Genomic DNA, 20,732 nt, shown 5'->3' with positions numbered 1-20,732 from the left:
CATAAATGGATTATGCATAGCAATGTTGGATGCCCAAGGGCAAAGCATCAAACCCACTATCTCCTTTTATAAATAGTTGATGACAGCTGGTCTGCTTCCTCTTCATAAGTTGTAAGCTTTATTGGTGAGTTGTTAGGGAGTTCAACAAAAGTCAGTGGTCTTCCTCTTTTTGTTTGAAGTAGCTTAAAACCACTTTCCTGTCCAGTGATAATTGTGCACCCTGGTCCAATTTAACTGCTGGGAGTTCTCAATGTGAAGCAATGTCGGTGGCTGGTGGGATGGAGTGTATTAGTAGGCAACAAAGGTTAAGTGGGAAGGGAGAATGCTCGATTTGTTCCCCCAACCGATCCTGCCAGTAGTTATGCGGCACTGGGGAACTCAGAGTCAGGGTTGGAAGACAGCAGCAGCAGGACTCACTGTTATACTGTTGTTACAATTTGTTGATGTGAGTTAGAAGAACAGAGGAAAATTGTCAAATTGTTTTACAACTGTAGATTTGAAACTGAACTGATCTTGGAGACAATGATCATAATTCATACAAACAGGTTAATTTAGTGGAAAATGTAATCTTTTTGATGAAATTGATTCCAAATAATAAAACAGTGGACACAGATGCAATAGTACAAGCAGACATAATGATGCACGAGCTACAGCCAAGTGAATTGTCTTCCCACGTTCCCTATATAGAGTCATAGAGATGTACAGCATGGAAACAGACCCTCCAGTCCAACCTGTCCAGGCCGACCAGATATCCCAACCCAATCTAGTCCCACATGCCAGCACCCGGCCCATATTCCTCCAAACCCTTCCTATTCATATACCCATCCAAATGCCTCTTAAATGTTGCAATTGTACCAGCCTCCACCACATCCTCTGGCAGCTCATTCCATACACGTGCCACCCTCTGCATGAAAACTTGCCCCTTAGGTCTCTTTTATATCTTTCCCCTCTCACCCTAAACCTATAACCTCTAGTTCTGGCATCCCCAACCCCAGGGAAAAGACTTTGTCTATTTATCCTATCCATGCCCCTCATAATTTTGTAAACCTCTATAAAGTCACCCCTCAACCTCCATTGCTCCAGGGAAAACAGCCCCAGCCTGTTCAGCCTCTCCCTATAGTTCAAATCCTCAAACCCTGGCAACATCCTTGTAAATCTTTTCTGAACCCTTTCAAGTTTCACAACATCTTTCCGATAGGAAGGAGACCAGAATTGCACACAATACTCCAACAGTGGCCTAACCAATGTCCTATACAGCCACAACATGACCTCCCAACTCCTGTACTCAATACTCTGACCAATAAAGGAAAGCATACCAAATGCTGGAATCAAATATTATAGATGTAATAACTGAGCATTTAAAAAGTGATGACAGAATCGGTCGAAATCAGCCTGGATTCACTAAAAGGAAATCACACTTGACAAATTGTTTGGAACGTTTTGGGATGTGACCAGTAGAGAAGGTAAGGGTGAATCAGTGGATGTTATGTATCTAGACTTTCAAAAGGTTTTTGACAAGGTTCCACACAAGAAATTAGTAAGGAAAATTAAAGCTCTTGTTATTGGAATTAATTTATTGACGTGGATGGAGAATTGGTTGGCATACAGGAAAAATGAATGGGTCTTTTTCAAAGTGGCAGGCAGTGATGTGTGGGGTGCCACCAGGATTCTGTGCTAGGACCCCAGCTGTTCACAGTAAACATACACAATTTGGATGAAGGAATTGAATGCAAAATCTCCAAATTGCAAATAACACTAAGTTGGGTGGCAGTGCATGTTGTGAGGAGGATGCTAAGAGGCTGCAGGGTGACTTGGACATCTAGCTGCATGGGCAGATACTTGATAAATGCAATTTAATGTGGATAAATGTGAGGCTAATCACTTTGGTCGCAAAAACAGGAAGGCAGATTATTAAGTGAATGGTGGCAGTTTAGGAAACATTCAGGTGCAACAAGACCTGGGTGTCATGGTGGAACAGTTGCTGAGTGTTGGCATACAGGTGCAGCAGGCAGTGAAGAAAGCTAATGCCATGTTGGCCTTCATAGTGAGAGGATTTGAGTACAGCAGTAAGGATGTGTTTTTTACAGTTATATAGAGTCATTTTATGAAAGGACAAGAAAACAGAGAAAAACACATAAAAAGTGGGCAAATCTGAATATAAGTATTCATTCTGCATTTTTCAACTGTGGTGGGAAATCAATAATCCAGAAACAGGAATCAAAACAACTTAATTCTTTCAATAATAACTACTAAAGTTTCTTTTATAGCTATAGTTATTCACAGTTACAGAATCCATACTCAACAAATTCTGTAAACTGAATAGTAAGGCAAAGGCTATAAATGGCAGTATAAAGGGAGAATAATGTGAAAAATGCAAAATATCAGATCCTGGAATTCTGAAATAAAAAAGGAAAATGCTGGATATACTCAGGTCAGCAGCATTTGTGAAGAGGGAAACACAGTTAATGTTTCAAGTCAGTGCTGATCTTCCTGAAACTGAAAAAAAGATAGAAATGTAATAAGTGTTCTGGGAGTGGAAATGGAGAGCATGTGAAAGAACATAAACAATGTATAATGGGGTAGATGGCAAGAGATATTATATGACAAGTGATTTTGTGGTACAAAAGTCAAAGGATGTGGTAATGGATATAGTAAAGAAACTAAAAAGTTATGTCCAGATGAGATGTGACTAACCACATTGCAATGCAACTTGGAGCAATAGGAAAACATGCAATCAGGTGATTGGTATCCAGCCATTCACATGACCTCTAAACATAACTCTTTCCTCAATTCTGATGAAGGATCTGATTGTGACCTGAAACATTAACTTTGTTTCTTCCCATGCATAAACTGCAATATGACTGTTGATACATAGATCGCCTTTACTTTGAGCCTGAAGTACAGCAGGAATACTCACTCACCAGCTTATCCTTGCACAAATTGTGCAAATTAGCTCTCCCCTCTTCAAATGAGGCATGAGCTACAAGGCACTGTGCAGCACTGTGAACAGTTAGTTTCAGAGTGGACATGAAGTGATTCAATCCATATGTGGATTTTGCAGCCATGATAGAAAATAAGCGAGTATTTCTTGATTGCAGAATCATTCCAGGAAATGTCAGTTATGAGGTATATAGTCAAGCACAGAGCTTCACTGTATTGAAGTATTCATACTTAACACACAAGGTAATGAGGAACTATGAAATTTATGTGGTAATAATATCACACTGTAAGGGTGTTTCCAAAAACTTGCAGAACTTATTTTCTGAGGACAGGAGTGAAAATGTTTGGTCTTCAGTGTAGGTTTACTCATGGGTATTATTTGAAGTGTAGTTCATGTAAAAACAAGATAGTGAAACTGATTTCCTTTTATGGAAATGATAAAATAAGGACAGTTGGAGCTGCTTAACTAGTAAGCATCTTGCCAAGTCAATGGCAATGTCAAAATCAGTGCAGATAAGCATGGGGAATATTGTTATGGTGAGTTCATTGGACAAGACACAGAGCATGGATCAGGTGGGAACAGGAAGAAATAATGACATCTCATTCAATTCATTTTCCTAGTTAAGGAGTTTGACAGTCCAATCGAAAAAACATAACTTGTTTATACCCACGCTCCAATAGTTTATGCTAATTCAAGCAGTACAAACAGCAAAAATGAAAGGAAAATTACTCACTCTAAGGTTAATTTTGTCACAATATCCAAAGAGGTGTATCCACTCTCATTGAAATTGTCTGTGTACCGTCCCATCTTAAGGGACTCGAGCCATTCTCCCACAGATTGATACACACTGAAACCCCCTGTATTGTGCTCCACCAGCAAGTTAGATACTCTAGAACAAACAGGAAATGCACATAAACACTCCTACAATGTTAAAATATTTAACAAAACGTCTTCCATTTGATTGCAAACATGCTATTTTCTTTGAACTTAATCATTTCCTAAGTATAGTTGACTACTGAGATTAAAAAGGCTTACAAGCACTTTTTCATAACAAGACATTGAACTATTTAATAATTAGAGATTAGCCAAACACTGGTTCAGATTTTGCAGCCAGCAGCGATGGATAATATTTGCCATATTTCAGGCTGATAGCCCACAAAAAGTCAGCGGGTTGCTATCAAATATTTCCATATAGTAATTGGGTGTCCAGTAGTGTGTGCTGCCCTCTACAGGTGAGGTGTGTGAATAGGCAAACAGCTCCTCTCTTCAATTATGGTGAGTTGCCTGCCTATACACTGGAACAGGTCCTCCATTAGACATATAGATGGTGAAATTGGAGAGGGCTAGAAAAGAGGATGAGGAATTGTGAAGGGCCAGGAGCTTACAGGTTATCACTGCTGATGCAGCTAGTGCTAAGTTCTGAGTGAGGCTCAAAATTATGAGAGGCTAACACAAGTTAAATCTTGACTTGATGCCAACCTGGACCTCTTAAAGGCAGGTGCACTGTGATGAAGTTGATGGGGACAAAGTCTTTATAGGCTTGAGGTTTGGAACACTCCACAATGACACAACACAGCAAAGAGTAAGCTCCAAGATTTCCCAATGTTGCTCTGCACATTTTGGAAAGGTGTGATCTAAGTTGTCAAACCCTGAGGACCTTTATGCAGTCCCACAAAAAGACCATTAGCTCACAAGAGTGGTCAAGGCCATATTTTCAAACGTATATATCCCACTGACTGCATTCCTAGTCACACAACTTGTTCAGTATACCACACTCTAATCGCTCACTTGTCAATAATACCTATCAATCACAATTCATACCTCACATTCATCATTTCATCTCCCTGCACTATACTTATTACTTCTGCAAAACCCACCCACATTTCACAACTTGCACATGCTGATAGCTATTTGGACATAATGACCACATCATCCAAGCACACTCACTGAACAGTTTCCTCTTGCACATAAGGTGGCAAATAAGTGGAGATAGCCAGACCACATCAATGGGAAACAAGCATACCTGCACGTTCTTGTCCCATGGAAGGGAGGGTGTTCACCATTATTAAATTGGGCATTACCAAGCCCATAGCTACACACAGGCCTAAAACCATGGCAGATGTTGGTGTCCCCATTAACAAACCTTCTCACAATCTGCTTTCTCTCAGAATCCCACAGTCTCTTTTGATTTACAAGTTTCAGATGGTACGAGCATGCACATCTTTCTTTCTCCTCCTTCACCCACCATAACCCTAAACTTGCACCGTTCTCTTTCTCGATACTCAAGAGCTGCTACCTGGCCAGGCCCTGGGTAGGGGGAATGGCCGATAAAGAAGAAACCCGTGTTATTCAATCTCAATTGCAGTCACCAGCTCAGGAAATGACTGTTGTGATTTAGAGACTAGTATAGAAGCAGCATCAGTATGTGGTGAAATACTGAGAATTGGTTCACCATAGCCATGGCAGAGAGTAAAGGTAGACTAAGCAATAGCTTGCTTGAAGGCAAGGCTGTACAGTGTGTTCCACTGCAGAGGACTTTGAATAAGCTCTTTGGGGTGGTCTACAGAAGAAGGTTGATGGATATGTCTGTACACATGGTGCAGGGCTGACACGCTGAAATGCTTGCAGTCAGTCAGTCAGTCAGTCAATGTCTAGAAGTCAAGGAGAGTAGCCCCAACTTTACACAGGTCTTCATGTGGGACTTGTAGCTTGTCGCTTCCAGCACAGAATTGGTGAGCAGTTCCAATGATATGCTTGTGGGACCTAAAACTGATGCAGTATGTGATGGCTGATGTCTCAGCTTCCATTGTGGTGTGTGAGCAGAGGTTTGAGTTCTACAATGGCAGTTCAAACGTCTTAACACTGTTCAAAGGAATTGCTGCATCCCACAGCAATCTGGTATCCAACAGTCTACCTGTAGAAGATGCATCTGTGAGTGACCATATTGGTAAACCCATCATATTAAGGGTAGCCTACTGTGTGGGTCTGCCAGCATGCTAAAAGGACAGATTCAGAACAAATCCAGTAGTTTTAATCTCGGCATCATAGGACACTGTGGGTCATCAGCATTATGTAAGCTCATGACCAGATAATATTCCCCATTCTATCATTAGCTTCAAGTGAGTGGATAAATGAGGACAATATTCCAGGAACAGAATTAATTACATGGGTTTTTAAAAATGGAGTGCCAACCTAGAGAAGTTAGGAATCGTGCTAAATAAGCAGAAAGCTTAGAGAGAGCGAAATGAATCCAGAATCAGTGGACCGGATCAAAGCTTTGCAGTCTTGTTACAAGCACTGAGGATGTCACCTAGACAGGGGACGAAACGTTTGCAACAAAAACTTCCAGCTCGGTGAACAGAACCACAGCAACGAGCACCCGAGCTACAAATCTTCTCACAAACTTTGAACATTCAATAATGTACAGTGTTGGATGATATCCACAACCACAATGATAGTGGAGATGAACATATGAGTGCAAAAGGCAAGGCTATTCACAAAATGTTTGCAGTCACCTTTAGTCAAAATTGCTGAGTGGATGATTCACATCAACATCCATCTAAGTTCACCACCATGCTTCAGGAATGGTAGATCTCTCGGGAGTACTGATTAACAAGTGACCTTGCTATATTGGTCCATAGATCCCTGAAGGTGTTAGCACAGGTAGACAAGATGACAATTTCCCCCAAAGTACTAACTATTGCCTAAGTGAACTAAATTCTGCTGGAATGAACACTGTTCAAGTAAGCACAAGTCCCATTTATACAAACCCAATTAATAAGAAAGCAATAAATTAAAACTTAATCTCTCCAGGTTTGCACAGACTATGTCTTCTCCACTTTATCTCCAATCTTCTTTCTGCTGGTCTCACGTTACAAATACTTGTCTTCCAATGATTCTCCTGTGAGGATTTTGAGCTGAAGCTACTCTGGCATCTTTGGGTCTTTTAGAGAGTTTAATAATTTTGTTTGAAAGCCAGGTTTGTCTCTCAGACGGTGGACTTGCTTTTGCTGCAGCTGACAAATGGCCCTTCCTTCAGATGGCAGTCGGCTCTCTCTTAATTTTCAAAAATATTTCTTAAATACCACCGATGATGCAACAGATTCTCATAATGTGATAGGTTTCAGGCTGTCAACACCATCTGTTTTGAATTCAATTGGTTTTGAATTTATGAATGTTTGGTTTAAATTAATAGACCAAATTCAAACTTGTCATCAAAACAAGCCTAAGTTATCCATTAACAAAGCCAATTGTTACATGTTTCCATTTTAGAACTGTTTATACTATTCCCCATCTGCTTGCAGACCCTTTCTCTCTTTTAACTCTAAGCTTTAAAAGCACCTTATCTTTTAAAGGGACCACACGCTACTTTTCAAATCACGATTATTCTACACAACTTCATAACAAGCAGTCAGATAAATATCATGGCTGAAACACCAGACCATAGAATTATAGAATCCCTACAATATGGAAGCAGGCCATTTGGCCCATTGAGTCAACACCGGTCCCTCTGAAGAACGTCCTACCCAGACGGATCCCATAACCTACAACCTTGCATTCCCCAGGGCTAATCCACTTAGCATGCATATCCCTGGACATTACTGACAATTTAGCATGGCCAATTCACCTAACCTGCGCAGCTTGGTACTGTGGGAGGAAACTAGAGCACCCGAAGGAAACCCACACAGACATGGAGGGAATGTACAAATCCCATACAGACAGTCGGCCAAGAGAGGAATCGAACCCAGGTCCCTAAGCCATCATGTCACCCCATAGATTAAGATCTACATATTCTTTGGCAAATAATTCATCCCTTAATTTCTGAAAGCTTTTCTGCCATCCACGTTAGGACTGTGATGAAATACTCTCCACTATCTTCGATGAGTACAGCTTGGACAAAGCAAGCTGCTAGACTGACAATCCATCCAGCACCTTAAACAATTGCTCATTCCATTTCTAGTGCACTATCTCCCATCTGCAAGATGCAATGCAAAAGCTTTCCAAGACATTTACAATAGTACCTCCAAAATCTACAACATCCACCATTGAGAAGAACAAGGATAGTTTATAATAATGAAATATTGACCTTTGAGCTGGCATTAAAGCTCACTGGAACACTGCAGCAGGCCTGTGACAAGAAGGTTGGTGTAAGAAGATGGTGGTGTGTTGAAGTGACAGGTAACTGGATGTTTGAGGTCATTTTTATTGATGGACTATAGGTGTTGTGCAAGGTGCATGGAAACACAACCTCCTAAAATGTCCATGCAAGTTAGACACTATCCTGACATGGAGCTAAATCATTTTCCTTCACTGTCAAAGTACTGCGGATGTACTCTCATAACAGTCTTACAGCCTTTTTTTCAAAGGTGGCTCACTAACAACTTTCAAAGACAGTTAGGATGGACAATAAATGCTGTCCTTGCCAGCAAAACCTACTTCTTCTGACAAAATTAAATAAAAGTGTATGGGTATTATGGGTTGCTGTTTAACTTACTCATGTTGACCCCATCGACATTATTATTACAGCAAAATTCAGGCCAATATTCCTACTTTGAGCAGAAATTGATGGCAAAATTCAACAGGTCTGGCAGCATCTGTGAGGAGAAGGCAGAGTTCATGTTTTGAATCCAGCGACTCTTCATCAGAGCTGATAGGAGCTAGGAAAAGGTGGTATTTACACTGAAGATGAGATTGGGATGGGGGGAAAGAATCTAGACCATGTTATTAGCTATTTAGTGTGGTCTCCTCTACGTTGGGGAGACCACCTTGCACAACACCTACTTTCCATCCGTAAAAATGACCTCGAGCACCTAGTTGCCTGCCACTTCAACACCCCACCATGTTCCTACACCAATATTCCTGTCACAGGCCTGCTGTAGTGTTCCAGTGAGCTTTAATGCCAGCTCAAAGATCAACATTTTATTATTATCTGCTTGGGGACCCTGCATCCTCTAGGACTTAACATAGACATCAATAACTTTAGTGATAGAATTTACCTGCCTAATCTAATTAACGAACTGAAACACCTACATATTTTTACAGTATACATCCATTAGATGATGCACCTTTTTGAGACAACATCAATAGATTTTGTGTTACCAGTTGGATTCATTTGCTACTGGAAGTCACCACAGTGAGATGAAGACTCAGTCACTTCAGTTAACATTTCCTCTTCATTGACTTATGTGTCTGTTGCACTCTATCCTAACAGCAATGAGCAGAACACTTGTACCCACTGCACTAATTTGACACTGTAGTGTTGACACTGTGTATTAAGAAATAAATAATTTGTAATAACACTGAATTATGCTGCCCCAATGTGAGCAGAAAAAGAAGAATAGCTACAGGGCACACTGCAATAATCTTAGACACAAAGAAAGCTGCCCACAAACATTGTTACCTGTTTCATCTATGCATGTCATATTTTAAGTGTGGAAGCAAACAATATGTGTTAACCCATGAGACTGTTGAATTTCTAGAATAGAACTCTGTTCCTGAGAGAAGATTCCTTTCCCAGCAATTTAGACAAAGCAGACACAAAATCTGACCAAATGTCTAAATACCCAACTCAGTGACCTAACTAGCAGATCAACTTCCCAGTGGTCAAGATGAAATGAGAAACGCAATCGTTGAAATGGAAGCAAAATCTTTTTATTTAATTGTAATAGTCGTTAACATACAGTTTTTAAAATGCTGTTTTATTCTTAAAAATTAGGAATCTAAATGAAGAGCTCAGAATTTACATCAAACACTGGCAAGGTTAATAGAGTTGGGGTTCAAGACAAACTGTCAAAAGTATCTACACAGGGACTTTGCTTTATTAAAAAGACTTCCAAGTTGTGTTTCTCAATTTGTGCCACTGCAAAGTCCTCTCTACTTTATAGCAACCCAGGAATACAGAGAAGTGAAGTCAATTTGACATCAGATTAGAAACGTTTTGGTCTCTGTGTCACATTAGTCACAGCGTAAATGCAATAGGTCTTAAGATTTAAAATTATAATTTAACAAATCTTCTGAGAACTGTACGAACCTCCTCTCAGTTTCTAAACTTACAAAAGCACAAAATTCCTGTCCTTTCTTTTTCCTACCTTTGAAAGACCAATGTTTGAGGTGGATATAGGCAGTTCCATTCTTTTAGCACAGAAATCTGTTTTCTACTCACGAAAGAATGGTGTCAGTGGACGGTATGATGCAGTGTTCTGCTTCCATATTGCTCTAAAAGCTCATACTTCAAACATAAATGTGGCATAGCTGTCAATTTGATAATGAAGGCATGTCAGGGTGGAAAGTATGATAATGTCCACTATCAGAGCACACAAACAGCAGTCAATTAAAGACACAGAACTGCCAGCACTCTATTCTGCAAGGGCAGAGGACAATTTCGACTTGCTTCTACTCCCATCAATGTCATGGAAAGAGCACCAGAAGAACAGTTCAGGAGGAAGAAAATGCTTTTACAGTGATTAGGCTGTCACAGTTCAATAGCCAAGCTACAAGCAGTAGTAATCAAACTAAAAGTTTTCAGAAATCTTCTCTTTTTGTTTTTCACTATTGCCCACTTTCTCGTCGACACCAGAGAGTAATGGTGGACGTGTTACGGGGAAGTGAAAGAGAATTTCTCGGTTTTCACAAGTGTGCTGAAGTTGCACCCAGCTCTCTCTCATCACCATTTTTCCTGAATCTTCCACTGTTAAACTTTCAGACAGTTTATCCAGAATCTAGTACTGGATGAGCAAAGATTTCCTCGAGTAAAAGTTTTGAGAACACTGTGGCCATCAGCCTCAGTGTCCACTTGAAATTCCATTCTTTGTAACAGTCCCAAGTTAAGCCAGTTTGTGTGCATTCTTGGTGTTGTACTTGATTATTAAGTAAGCTTCCAACCACACGTGCATGTCATCACTTATACAGCCTACGTCATCCTCTATGACAACACCAGAATTTGGCCCTTTATTAGCTCATTTGCTGCTGACATGTTCTTTTATCTCTTTGTTATCTCTGAAGTTTATTATTCCAATACACTCTTGCCTGGTCTACTGCATTTTTTAATTTATAAACTTGATGTCATCCAAAAATTACTGCCTTCATCTTAAATCAAAGCAAGTGATGCCCATGAATATGGGTTAGTGAATGTGTATGGAGGGAGAGATTAAGAAAGAATAAGGAGGCAGTAAACACCAAGGTGAGAAAGTAAAATAAGTTGAGATGGATGTTGACAAGGGAGAAAGAGAGGACTGAGGTCATGGGAAGATTTGGAAACAAAGATGAGAATTTTAAAGCGACTCCCAGTCAAGCAATGTCGATCTGCAAACTCAGGTATGAAATGTTGACATCAACCTTTCATACCTGAGTTTGCAGATCGACATTGCTTGACTGGGAGTCACTTCAAAATTCTCATCTTTGTTTCCAAATCTTCCCATGACCTCAGTCCTCTCTTTCTCCCTTGTCAACATCCATCTCAACTTATTTTACTTTCTCTCCTTAGTGTTTACTGCCTCCTTATTCTTTCTTAAGCTCTCCTTTCGTACACATTCACTAACCCATATTCATGGGCCACCTTCTGTGTTTGTCTTATTCTAGAAATGAGACTAGCACTGACATGGTGGCTTAGTAGTTAGCACTGCTGCCGCACAGTGCCAGGGACCTGGGTTCAATCCTCAGGTGACTGTCTGTGAGGAGTTTGCACATTCTCCCCATATCTGTCTGGATTTCCTCCCACAGTCCAAAGATGTACAAGTTAGGTGGATTGGCCATGCTAAATTACACATAGTGTGCAGGCTGAGTGGGTTAGCTGTGGGAAATTCAGGGTTACAGGGACAGGGTAGGACATGGGTCTGGGTTGGTGGGATGCTGTTTGAAGGGTCAGTGTAAACTTGATGGGCAAATTGGCCTGCTTCCATGCTGTAGGCATTGTATGAAATCACAGATAATTCCGCCTCTAATCACTTCCCTGTACTGCTTTTCATTAACACCTTCCATTCTTTGTTACCTCCTTCTGTCTCTTTCCCTGGAGAAAACAATAACTTGGTTTGTTTTCAACTGCACTTGAAAATCCCAATGGTCTGGTCTGTGGTGTATCGAAATACCAACCATTGGGGACTTGTGATTAGAATAGAGTGCTGACTGCGCAAATTCAGGCAGTCTGAAGATTTTCCAAAATTATTCAAAAGCACTTCCTCTTTGGATTGGAAGATTGATAGTCCTTTGGGTCAAGGACTATTGCCTTGATTATGATCTTTTATAAATCAGTGTTGCCATATCCTTTCATCACTTGGCTGCCCTCCCTAACCAGAACATCCTTCCTCCAGTAAGGACACCAAACTACACAAAATACTCTGGATGTGGTCTCACAAAGGCCCTGTATAATTACAGAAAAACACTGCTACTGTTATACTCACTCCTCTCACTATGTAGGCCAACATACCACTTGCCTTCTTCACCACCTGCAGCCACCGTATGCTTACTTTCACGACTGGTCTCGTTGTATCTCCCCTATTGCCATTATGATAATTGTCTTCCTGTTTTTGTTCCCAATGTGGATAACTTCACAAATGTCACAATGTTCTTAAATCTACCATGCATTTACCCATTCACTCAACTTGTCCAAATCACAATGGAACATCTCTGCATATTCTTCAGAGCTCATCCTCCCACCTAGCTTTATGTTATTTGCAAACTTGGAAAGATTACATTTACTTCCCGCCTCTAAATCATTAATATATAGTTTGACTAAGAGGGTCCAAGCACTAATTCCTGCAGTACACCGCCTAATCACCACCAGCCACTTGGATAAAGATTCATTTCTTCCAACTGTTTCCTGTGTGCCAACCAGTTCTCTATCCACGTCAGTATACTACCCAAATCCCTTACTCTTCACTTTTACATGCTAACTTTATTTTTTTTGTGTGGGACCCTACTGAAAGCCTTATAACTGTCTACATAAACCACATCCACTGGCAGCCCCTTCTCAATAGTTACATTCTGATAGATTGTTCAAGCATGAGTTATCTTTAGCAAATCCATGCTGACGCTGTCTGTTCCTGTCACTATTTTCCAATTGCTCTGCTGTTAAACCTTTTATCTTTTTAGTTGACTCTAGCATTTTTCTCCATTACTGATGTTAGGCAAGCCAGGCTAGAATTCCCTGTTTTCTCCCCAGCTAATGTAACTCGGCTATATAAAAAAGGAGCAACTCACCCACCTCCAAAACCAACCATTGGAACTGTATCACAGTCTGTTGAAAGATGACCATCAATGCACCCACAAATTCTCAGGCCACCTCCTAACGTACTCTGGGATGTTAATTGTTTTGACCTGGGGATTTGTCAGATGTTCATTCTATCAATTTGCTCAACATTATTTCCCTACTAAAACTGATTTCTTTCAGTTCTTCATCTTATTAGAACCCATGCTCCCCAACATTTTTTGGTATATCATTAGTGTTCTCCTTTGCAAAGGCAGAGCCGAAGTCTTTAGCTGGTCACCATCTCTTGTTCCCCATTATAAAACTTCCCTGGTTTCTGATTGTAAGGGACTGACATTTATCTTCACTAATCTTTCTCTTCAGATATCTACTGAAAATGTTCAAATCAGTTTTGTGTTTCCCACAAGTTTACTCATATTCTATTTTTCCCTTCTTTATCAATTGCTTTGTTCATCTTTGCTGAAATCTAAATTGTTTCCAATCCTCAGGTCTGCTGTGTTTTTTGTTGAGCGTGTGGTGCTGGAAAAGCACAGCAGGTCAGGCAGTAATCGAGGAGCAGGAAAATTGGTGTTTCGGGCATAAGCCCTTCATCAAGAATCGATTCCAGGTGAAGGGCTTATGCCTGAAACATCGATTCTCCTGCTCCTCGGATGCTGCCTGACCTGCTGTGCTTTTCTAGCACCCCACTCTAAACTCTGATCTCCAGCATCTGCAGTCCTCACTTTCTCCCTGCTGTATTTTTGGCCAATTTGTGTGTCTCTTCCTCAGATTTAATCCTATTCCTAAATTCCCTTGTTCACCATGGTCAAGCCACTTAGACTGAGATTTAGATGTAAGTTTATTGTCATATGTATATAAATGTACAGTGAAAACTGTTTTCCTCACATCTAATAGGCAAAGTGTCCCATGTTCTGGCATCATCTTGAAATACTGCATATAATGCAAGATTTTACTGTTCTATTTTGTGTCAGACATGAATGAACAATTGTTGCAAATCCTCCATGTGCTATTAAAAGTTTGTAATTGTCTGTTTACTCTCAAACCTTTTAAGAAATGTTCTCTAATCCAGCAAGGCACAATAATCTGCTGGGATGGTAATGAGTTTTAGGTCATTCAGAGAGACCTGAATGTTGCTGCACCAACACACATTATTTACATTGTAGTCTAGAGCTATGGATAATGTTGACAGAAACTTCAACTTTCTATCTATCACTTAAATGACCAATAATTTCTTTTGTTATTACTATCTGCCATTAGTATGTATTAAAATAATTTATTGGTTGCTGGTTAGTCTGTTTGGTTGCATTATGAATCCACTTCTCTTACATCACATCTTGTAGTGGAACTCCAAGACAGGAAAGCTACCCACTGTACCACAAGACCCCAGTGATCTGCTGTTCCTAATTAACGTGCCATTTATGCATGATTAATCCATTTGGCTTTCTTCATTGCTCACTCATTTCCATTTACAACTGTCCTGTGAGAGTCTAGAATTAAAGTCGCATCAATACATTGTAAAGGCAAAATGCATTAAAAGGTACAAACTTTTGTTGTTATACAGAACTAGGGTATCAGTTATAGCCTCATAGAGATGTACAGCACAGAAACAGGTGCTTCAATTCAACTCATCCATGCCAACCACATATCCTAAATTAATCTAGCCTCATTTGCCAGCATTTACTCCATATCTCTCTAAACCCTTCGTATTCATATATCCATCCACATGCCTTTTAAATGTTGTAATTGTACCAGGCTCCATCACTTCCTCTGGCAACTCATTCTATACACTCACTAAACCCCCTTATTTTCACCCTACAATTATTTCAAATGGCCACTGAGACACAACGAGGGCTCTGCTTCTGCACGGGAATTACTTCAGGACAACTTACACCAATAGCTACTGTCCTGAGATGGAAGTAAAGGGTACTGCTGTATGACTGATTTTACAAGTGCTGACAGCTGGTACAGCATCTTATCTGGCAGCTGTCGTAAAGTCACAGAACACAGAAACATACCCTACTGTCAAACCAATCCATGCTGACCATAATCCCAAACTAAACTAGTCCACGCTGCCTGCACCTGACTCATATCCTTACAAACATTTCCTTTCATGTACTTATCTAAACGTCTTTTAAACATTGTAAATATAGTTGCATCCATCACTTCCTCTGGAAGTTCATTCCACACATGAACCACTCTCTACACATAAAAATTGCCTCTCGTCTTTTTTAAATCTTTCTCCTCTCACCTTAGAAATATGGCCCCTAGTCTTGAAATCCGCCACCCTAGAGAAGAGACACCTGACATTTGCCTTATTGTAAGGAAAAGAATTGTACACGTTGTTCTTTCTGCAAAAATCACAAGGCTCAGTGTGGGCTATCAGGGGAGGTGGGTGTCGGTTGAGTAAGATATGCCTGTACAAACAGTTACAACCATCTGTTTCCCGGTTCTGCAAAAACAAACAGAAAGGACCATCATTAAGGGGTCATAAAGCTCGGTGTGAATAAAGGATAAAAGGAAATATTGCTTTGGTAAGCACGGAAACAGATGGCAGTGAAGAAGGGTAAATAACAAGAAGACCACAGAGGGAGGTAGTCAAACGGTCTTGTGAGGCCAGAGAGAAACGTTTTGTCACGGACAAGGCTGGATGAGTTCAGAGATAAACAGCCGGGTTTACATTAGAAACAGATGTAAATGGGGAGGAGCAATGGGAGGAGGGAAGAGAAATGAATTACATAAATATTGTGTACTTGTTGAATTCAGTGTGTGTGTGTGCCTGCCTTGTGGACACAACACCCTCTAGCAAGAGCATAATAAACAATACTATTCATTCAGATCTTGTCTTGGACTGAAATTATTGAAGTGAGTGAGCTTTGTCTCTCACACCTTAACTATACCTCTCACTATTTTATAAATCTCTATAAGGTCAACTCTCAATCTCCTACACTCCAGTGAAAAAAATCCCAACCTCTCCCTATAACTCAAACCCTCCATTCCCAGCAATATCCTGGTAAGTCGCTTCTGACCCTTTCCAGCTTAATAATATTGTTCCTATAACAGGATGACTAGAACTGCATACAGTACACCAGAAAAGGCTTCACCAATGTCCTGTACGACTCCCAAACTCAAAGGTCTGACCAATGAAGGCAAGCATGCTAAATGCCTTCTTAACCACCTTATCTATACAGGTACAGAAGCCTGAACACATGTACCATCCGGTTTCATAACAGTTTCTACCCTACTGTTGTTAGAATACTGAATGGACTCATAAACTCTTAACATTCGCCTGTACCTGTGTTTTTGTTTTTGCCACTGCTTACCTATTATTTACTTATCTATGCTATTTAACTACGTGATCTGCCTGTATTGCTCACAAAACAAAGCTTTTCACTGTGTCTCGGTACACATGACAGTAAATTCAATTCAAAAATTCAATTTGAATCTATATGTAATGCAAAGAATTATGTACCTGAACCACTAGGTCTCTCTGTTCTACAACGCTACCCTAGGCCCTACTTTTAATTGTGTAAGTCTTGTCTTTGCTTGTTTTACCAAAATCTAATACCTTGCATTTATCTAAATTAAATTCCATTTACCACTCTTTAGACTATTGACCCAATTAGAGTCATAGAATCATAGAAATGTACAACACGGGAACAGACCCTTCGGTCCAACGTGTCCATGCCGACCAGATATCCCAACGCAATCTAGTCCCACCTGCTAGTACCGGCCCATATCCCTCCAAACCCTTTCTATTCATATACCCATCCAGATGCCTTTTAAATGTTGCAATTGTACTAACCACCACCATTTCCTCTGGCAGCTCATTCCATACATGTTCCACCCTCTGTGTGAAAAAGTTGTTCCTTAGGTCTCTTTTATATCTGTCCCCTCTCACCCTAAACCTATGCCCTCCCCCATCTCAGGGAAAATACCTTGTCTATTTACCCTATCCATGCCCCTCATGATTTTATAAACCTCTATAAGGTCACTCCTCAGCCTCCAATGTTCCAGGGAACACAGACCTAGCCTATTCAACCTCGCCCTATAGCTCAAATCCTCCAACCCTGGCAACATTCTTGTAAATCTTTTCTGAACCTTTTTAAGTTTCACAATAGGAAAGAGACCAAAATTCCAAATATTACAATATTCCAAAAGTGGCCTAATCAATGTCTTGTACAGCCGCACATGACCTCCCAACTCCTGTACTCAATACTCTGACCAATAAAGGAAAGCATACCAAAGGCGTTCTTCACTGTCCTACCCACCTGCAACGCTACTTTCAAGGAGCTATGAACCTGCACTCTCTGTTCAGCAACACTCCCCATGACCTTACCATTAAGTGTATAAGTCCTGCTAAGATTTGCTTTTCCAAAATGCAGCACCTCGCATTATCTATATTAAACTCGATCTGACACTTCTCAGCCCATTGACCCATCTAATCACGATCCGGTTGAAATCTGAGGTAACCTTCTTCGCTGTCCACTGCAACTCCAATTTTGATGTGATCTGCAAACTTACTAATTATACCTCTTAAGCTCACATCCAAATCATTTATATGAATGATAAAAAGTAGTGGACCCTTACACTGATCCTTGTGGCACTCCACTGGTCACAGGTCTCCAGTTTGAAAAACAACCCTCTACCACCACCCTCTGTCTTCTACCTTTGAGCCAGTTCTATATCCAAATGGCTAGTTCTCCCTGTATTTCATGAGATCTAACCTTGCTAACAAGTCTCCCACGGGGAACCTTGTCAAACGCCTTACTGAAGTTTATATAGATCACGTCTACCGCTCTGCCCTTATCAATCCTCTTTGATACGTCTCCAAAAAACTCAATTAAGTTTGTGAGACATGGTTTCCCATGCACAAAGCCATGTTGACTATCTCTAATCAGTCCTTGCCTTTCCAAATACATGTACATCCTGTCCTTTATGATGGTCTCCAACAACTTGCCCACTACCGATGTCAGGCTCACTGGTCTATATTTCCCTGGCGTGTCCTTACCACTTTCTTAAATAGCGGCACCACGTTAGCCAATTGATCAAATCTCTTTGTAATCTTAGATAACCACCTTCACTGTCCACTAAAGCACCAATCTTTGTGTCATCTGCAAACTTACTAACCATGCTTCCTTTGGTCTCATCTAAATTAATTATACAAATGACAAGCAAAAGCGGACACAGCACCGATCCCTGTTAAACACTGCTGGTCACACATCTCCTGTCTGAAAACAACTCTCTGCCATTACTGTCTGTCTCCTGTCCTTAAACCAATTTTGTATCCAATTAGCAAGCTCACCCAGAATCCTATGCGATCTAACTTTACTAATTAGTCTACCATGTGGAACCTTGTCAAAGGCTTTAGTAAAGTCCAAGTAAATAATGTCAACCATATCAGAAGACTGTTGGCTCCATAGTGAGGATACAAGACTGCACAAATGGCAAACATGATTTCATGGAAAAACTGTGATTCATCTGTTGGTGACTAGGCTTTTGTTATCTGACACATTAAGGAATTGGCTGAAGTATCACTAGTAGCATCCATATTTATCAGTGCACTGTCAACAACCCAAGCAATTGTTCATATTTTTGTTAAAAAAAACGAAACATGATAAAGTTACTCAGAATCATAGAAGGATACAATACTGGAAGCTATTCTGCCTATCATACCAGAACCACTTCTTTGAAAGAACCAAGCAATTAAGTCTCAATCCTCTGCTCTTTCCTTGAGGAAGTATTTAATTTTCAATTATTGTCACCAACTCCTTTTTGCAAGTTACAATTGCATATGCTTCCAATACCCTTTCAGGCGTTGCATACAACTCACTGCATAAAAACAAAATCTCCTCACCTCCCCTCTGGCTCTTTTACCAATTACATCTTATATAATTGCCATTTCACAGAAATTAACATACCTCGTGGAGGCATTAACTAATGTCTTCAAGCTGCATGGATTGCGAATCATTTTATCTAAAATGCTAACTATTTCTTCAAATTTGGGCCTGCTGTTGCGATCCTTCTGCCAACAATCAAGCATTAACTGGTAAAGGGCAGCTGGGCAGTCCATGGGAGTTGGCAAGCGATACCCTTCTTCCACAGCCTTTATCACCTATTACAAACAAACCAAATGTTATTTCAAATGGTAACACATAGCTAATGTCACACACCACTTTGTTGCAGTTCCGCTCATTTCTCATTAAACCTGATTTACAGCTTACAAACCTGGAAAGCACTGTCATAAAGTCATGCAACATGAAAGCAGACCCTTTGGTCCAACTCAATGCCAACCACGTTTCCCAAACTAAACTAGTCTGTATTTGGCCCATATCCCTCTAAATCTTTCCTGTCCTTTCATAAAGGGAACATTGTATTATGTTGTCAATACTTAACTTGCTGTGGATGTAATCCTTAACGAGCAGTCTAACATGTTGAATATTTACTGACCTTTACTTATCTGATGTGTGCCTTAAAGCTGAAGGATTCCACTTTGTGTTTTTGGCAGAGTATCAGCTTCTGGATGCACGTGTCACAATCAGGTTCAGTTTGATTTTTTTACATTACTGGGCTATTTTCTTCATGGCAAGACCATTGGCTTTTCACCACAAAAAATTAAAATTGATGAGAAAAGAAAAGGTCCAGCTTGTGTTTCCTCGAAAGTAGATCTCACTTCTATACAACCTATGTATCTGTACTCTCTAGAATTAGAATGCTGGTTCAGGAGGCAAGTACACTGCATAGGCTTAGGTTCCCCTCTGCAATGTGCCACAAAAATCAAAAAGTCAATCTTTACAGAAAGATTCAAAGACTTCTATTGCACATAGCACACAAAATGATTCTTCTCTCACACTTAAGGTCTAGGAGCGTATTGTCTCTTTTTCTTGCCCTCTTTCCTGATTTAACAGATCTCACTTAAGCCATGGTTAAAGATGTAGCAATTGGGCTCAGCAGTTAGGCACAGGAACTCAAGAATTGAAAGAGAAAAGGCAATTCTGTTCCTCAATTCAATACAAACATGATTGATATTATGAGAGCAGTTTCACTTTCCTTCTTGTTCCCCCATAATGTTCTTTGTAAATCAGAAAGTGTCTAATTCACCTTGAGTATATTCAAAGACCCAGACACTTCTGCTCTTACATGACACAGAATTCCAAACATCAATAATTCTCTGAGAGAAGAAAATCATTTTTGTCTCTACCTTGTCCTTTGTTCTGAACCTGTGCCACCTCATTCTGAATTTTTCGACGAGACTACGCATCCTCTCATATCGTACAAGTGTTTGGCCAAGAGGAGAATTGGTTTGCAAATGATATCCCTATGGTGGCGGTCTTTTGCTAGATATCTTCATACACACTTGTCTTTAAAATTATCTTGCTGTAAAGTACTGACTTGTACGTTTACATAATTCGATATTTGTGCTTTGCCTAAGATGTCAATGCAGTGTGCTGCATTTTGGCTCTACTTCAGTTACTTTCTCATACAATGGGCAGCACGGTGGCACAGTGGTTAGCACTGCTGCCTCACAGCGCCAGAGACCCGGGTTTAATTCCCGACTCAAGCGACTGACTGTGTGGAGTTTGCACATTCTCC

At 40.3% G+C, this 20,732-nt stretch overlaps 1 protein-coding gene across 5 annotated transcripts in view; it reads right to left on the bottom strand.

Moving 5' to 3' along the window:
• LOC122563792 (ephrin type-A receptor 5-like) overlaps positions 1 to 20,732 on the bottom strand; it is a 332,189-nt gene that overhangs the window by 9,114 nt on the left and 302,343 nt on the right. For 3 of the 5 annotated variants that reach the window (XM_043718006.2, XM_043718007.2, XM_087995267.1), the window contains exons 15-16: positions 19,061 to 19,254; positions 3,675 to 3,830 (exon numbers count right to left, since the gene is read on the bottom strand). In XM_043718006.2, the coding sequence (XP_043573941.1) occupies positions 3,675 to 3,830; positions 19,061 to 19,254 (350 nt within the window). The remainder of the gene's footprint in view (positions 1 to 3,674; positions 3,831 to 19,060; positions 19,255 to 20,732) is intronic. The other 2 variants (XM_087995269.1, XM_087995271.1) reach the window with 1 other exon arrangement.

Source organism: Chiloscyllium plagiosum, unplaced genomic scaffold (assembly GCF_037043375.1).
Source record: "Chiloscyllium plagiosum isolate Xiang-an unplaced genomic scaffold, Cpla_swu_hap1 HiC_scaffold_2, whole genome shotgun sequence".
NCBI lineage: Eukaryota > Metazoa > Chordata > Chondrichthyes > Orectolobiformes > Hemiscylliidae > Chiloscyllium > Chiloscyllium plagiosum.
The sequence above is the reverse complement of the archived record's forward strand: the minus strand, read 5'-3'. Positions and strand labels throughout refer to the sequence as shown.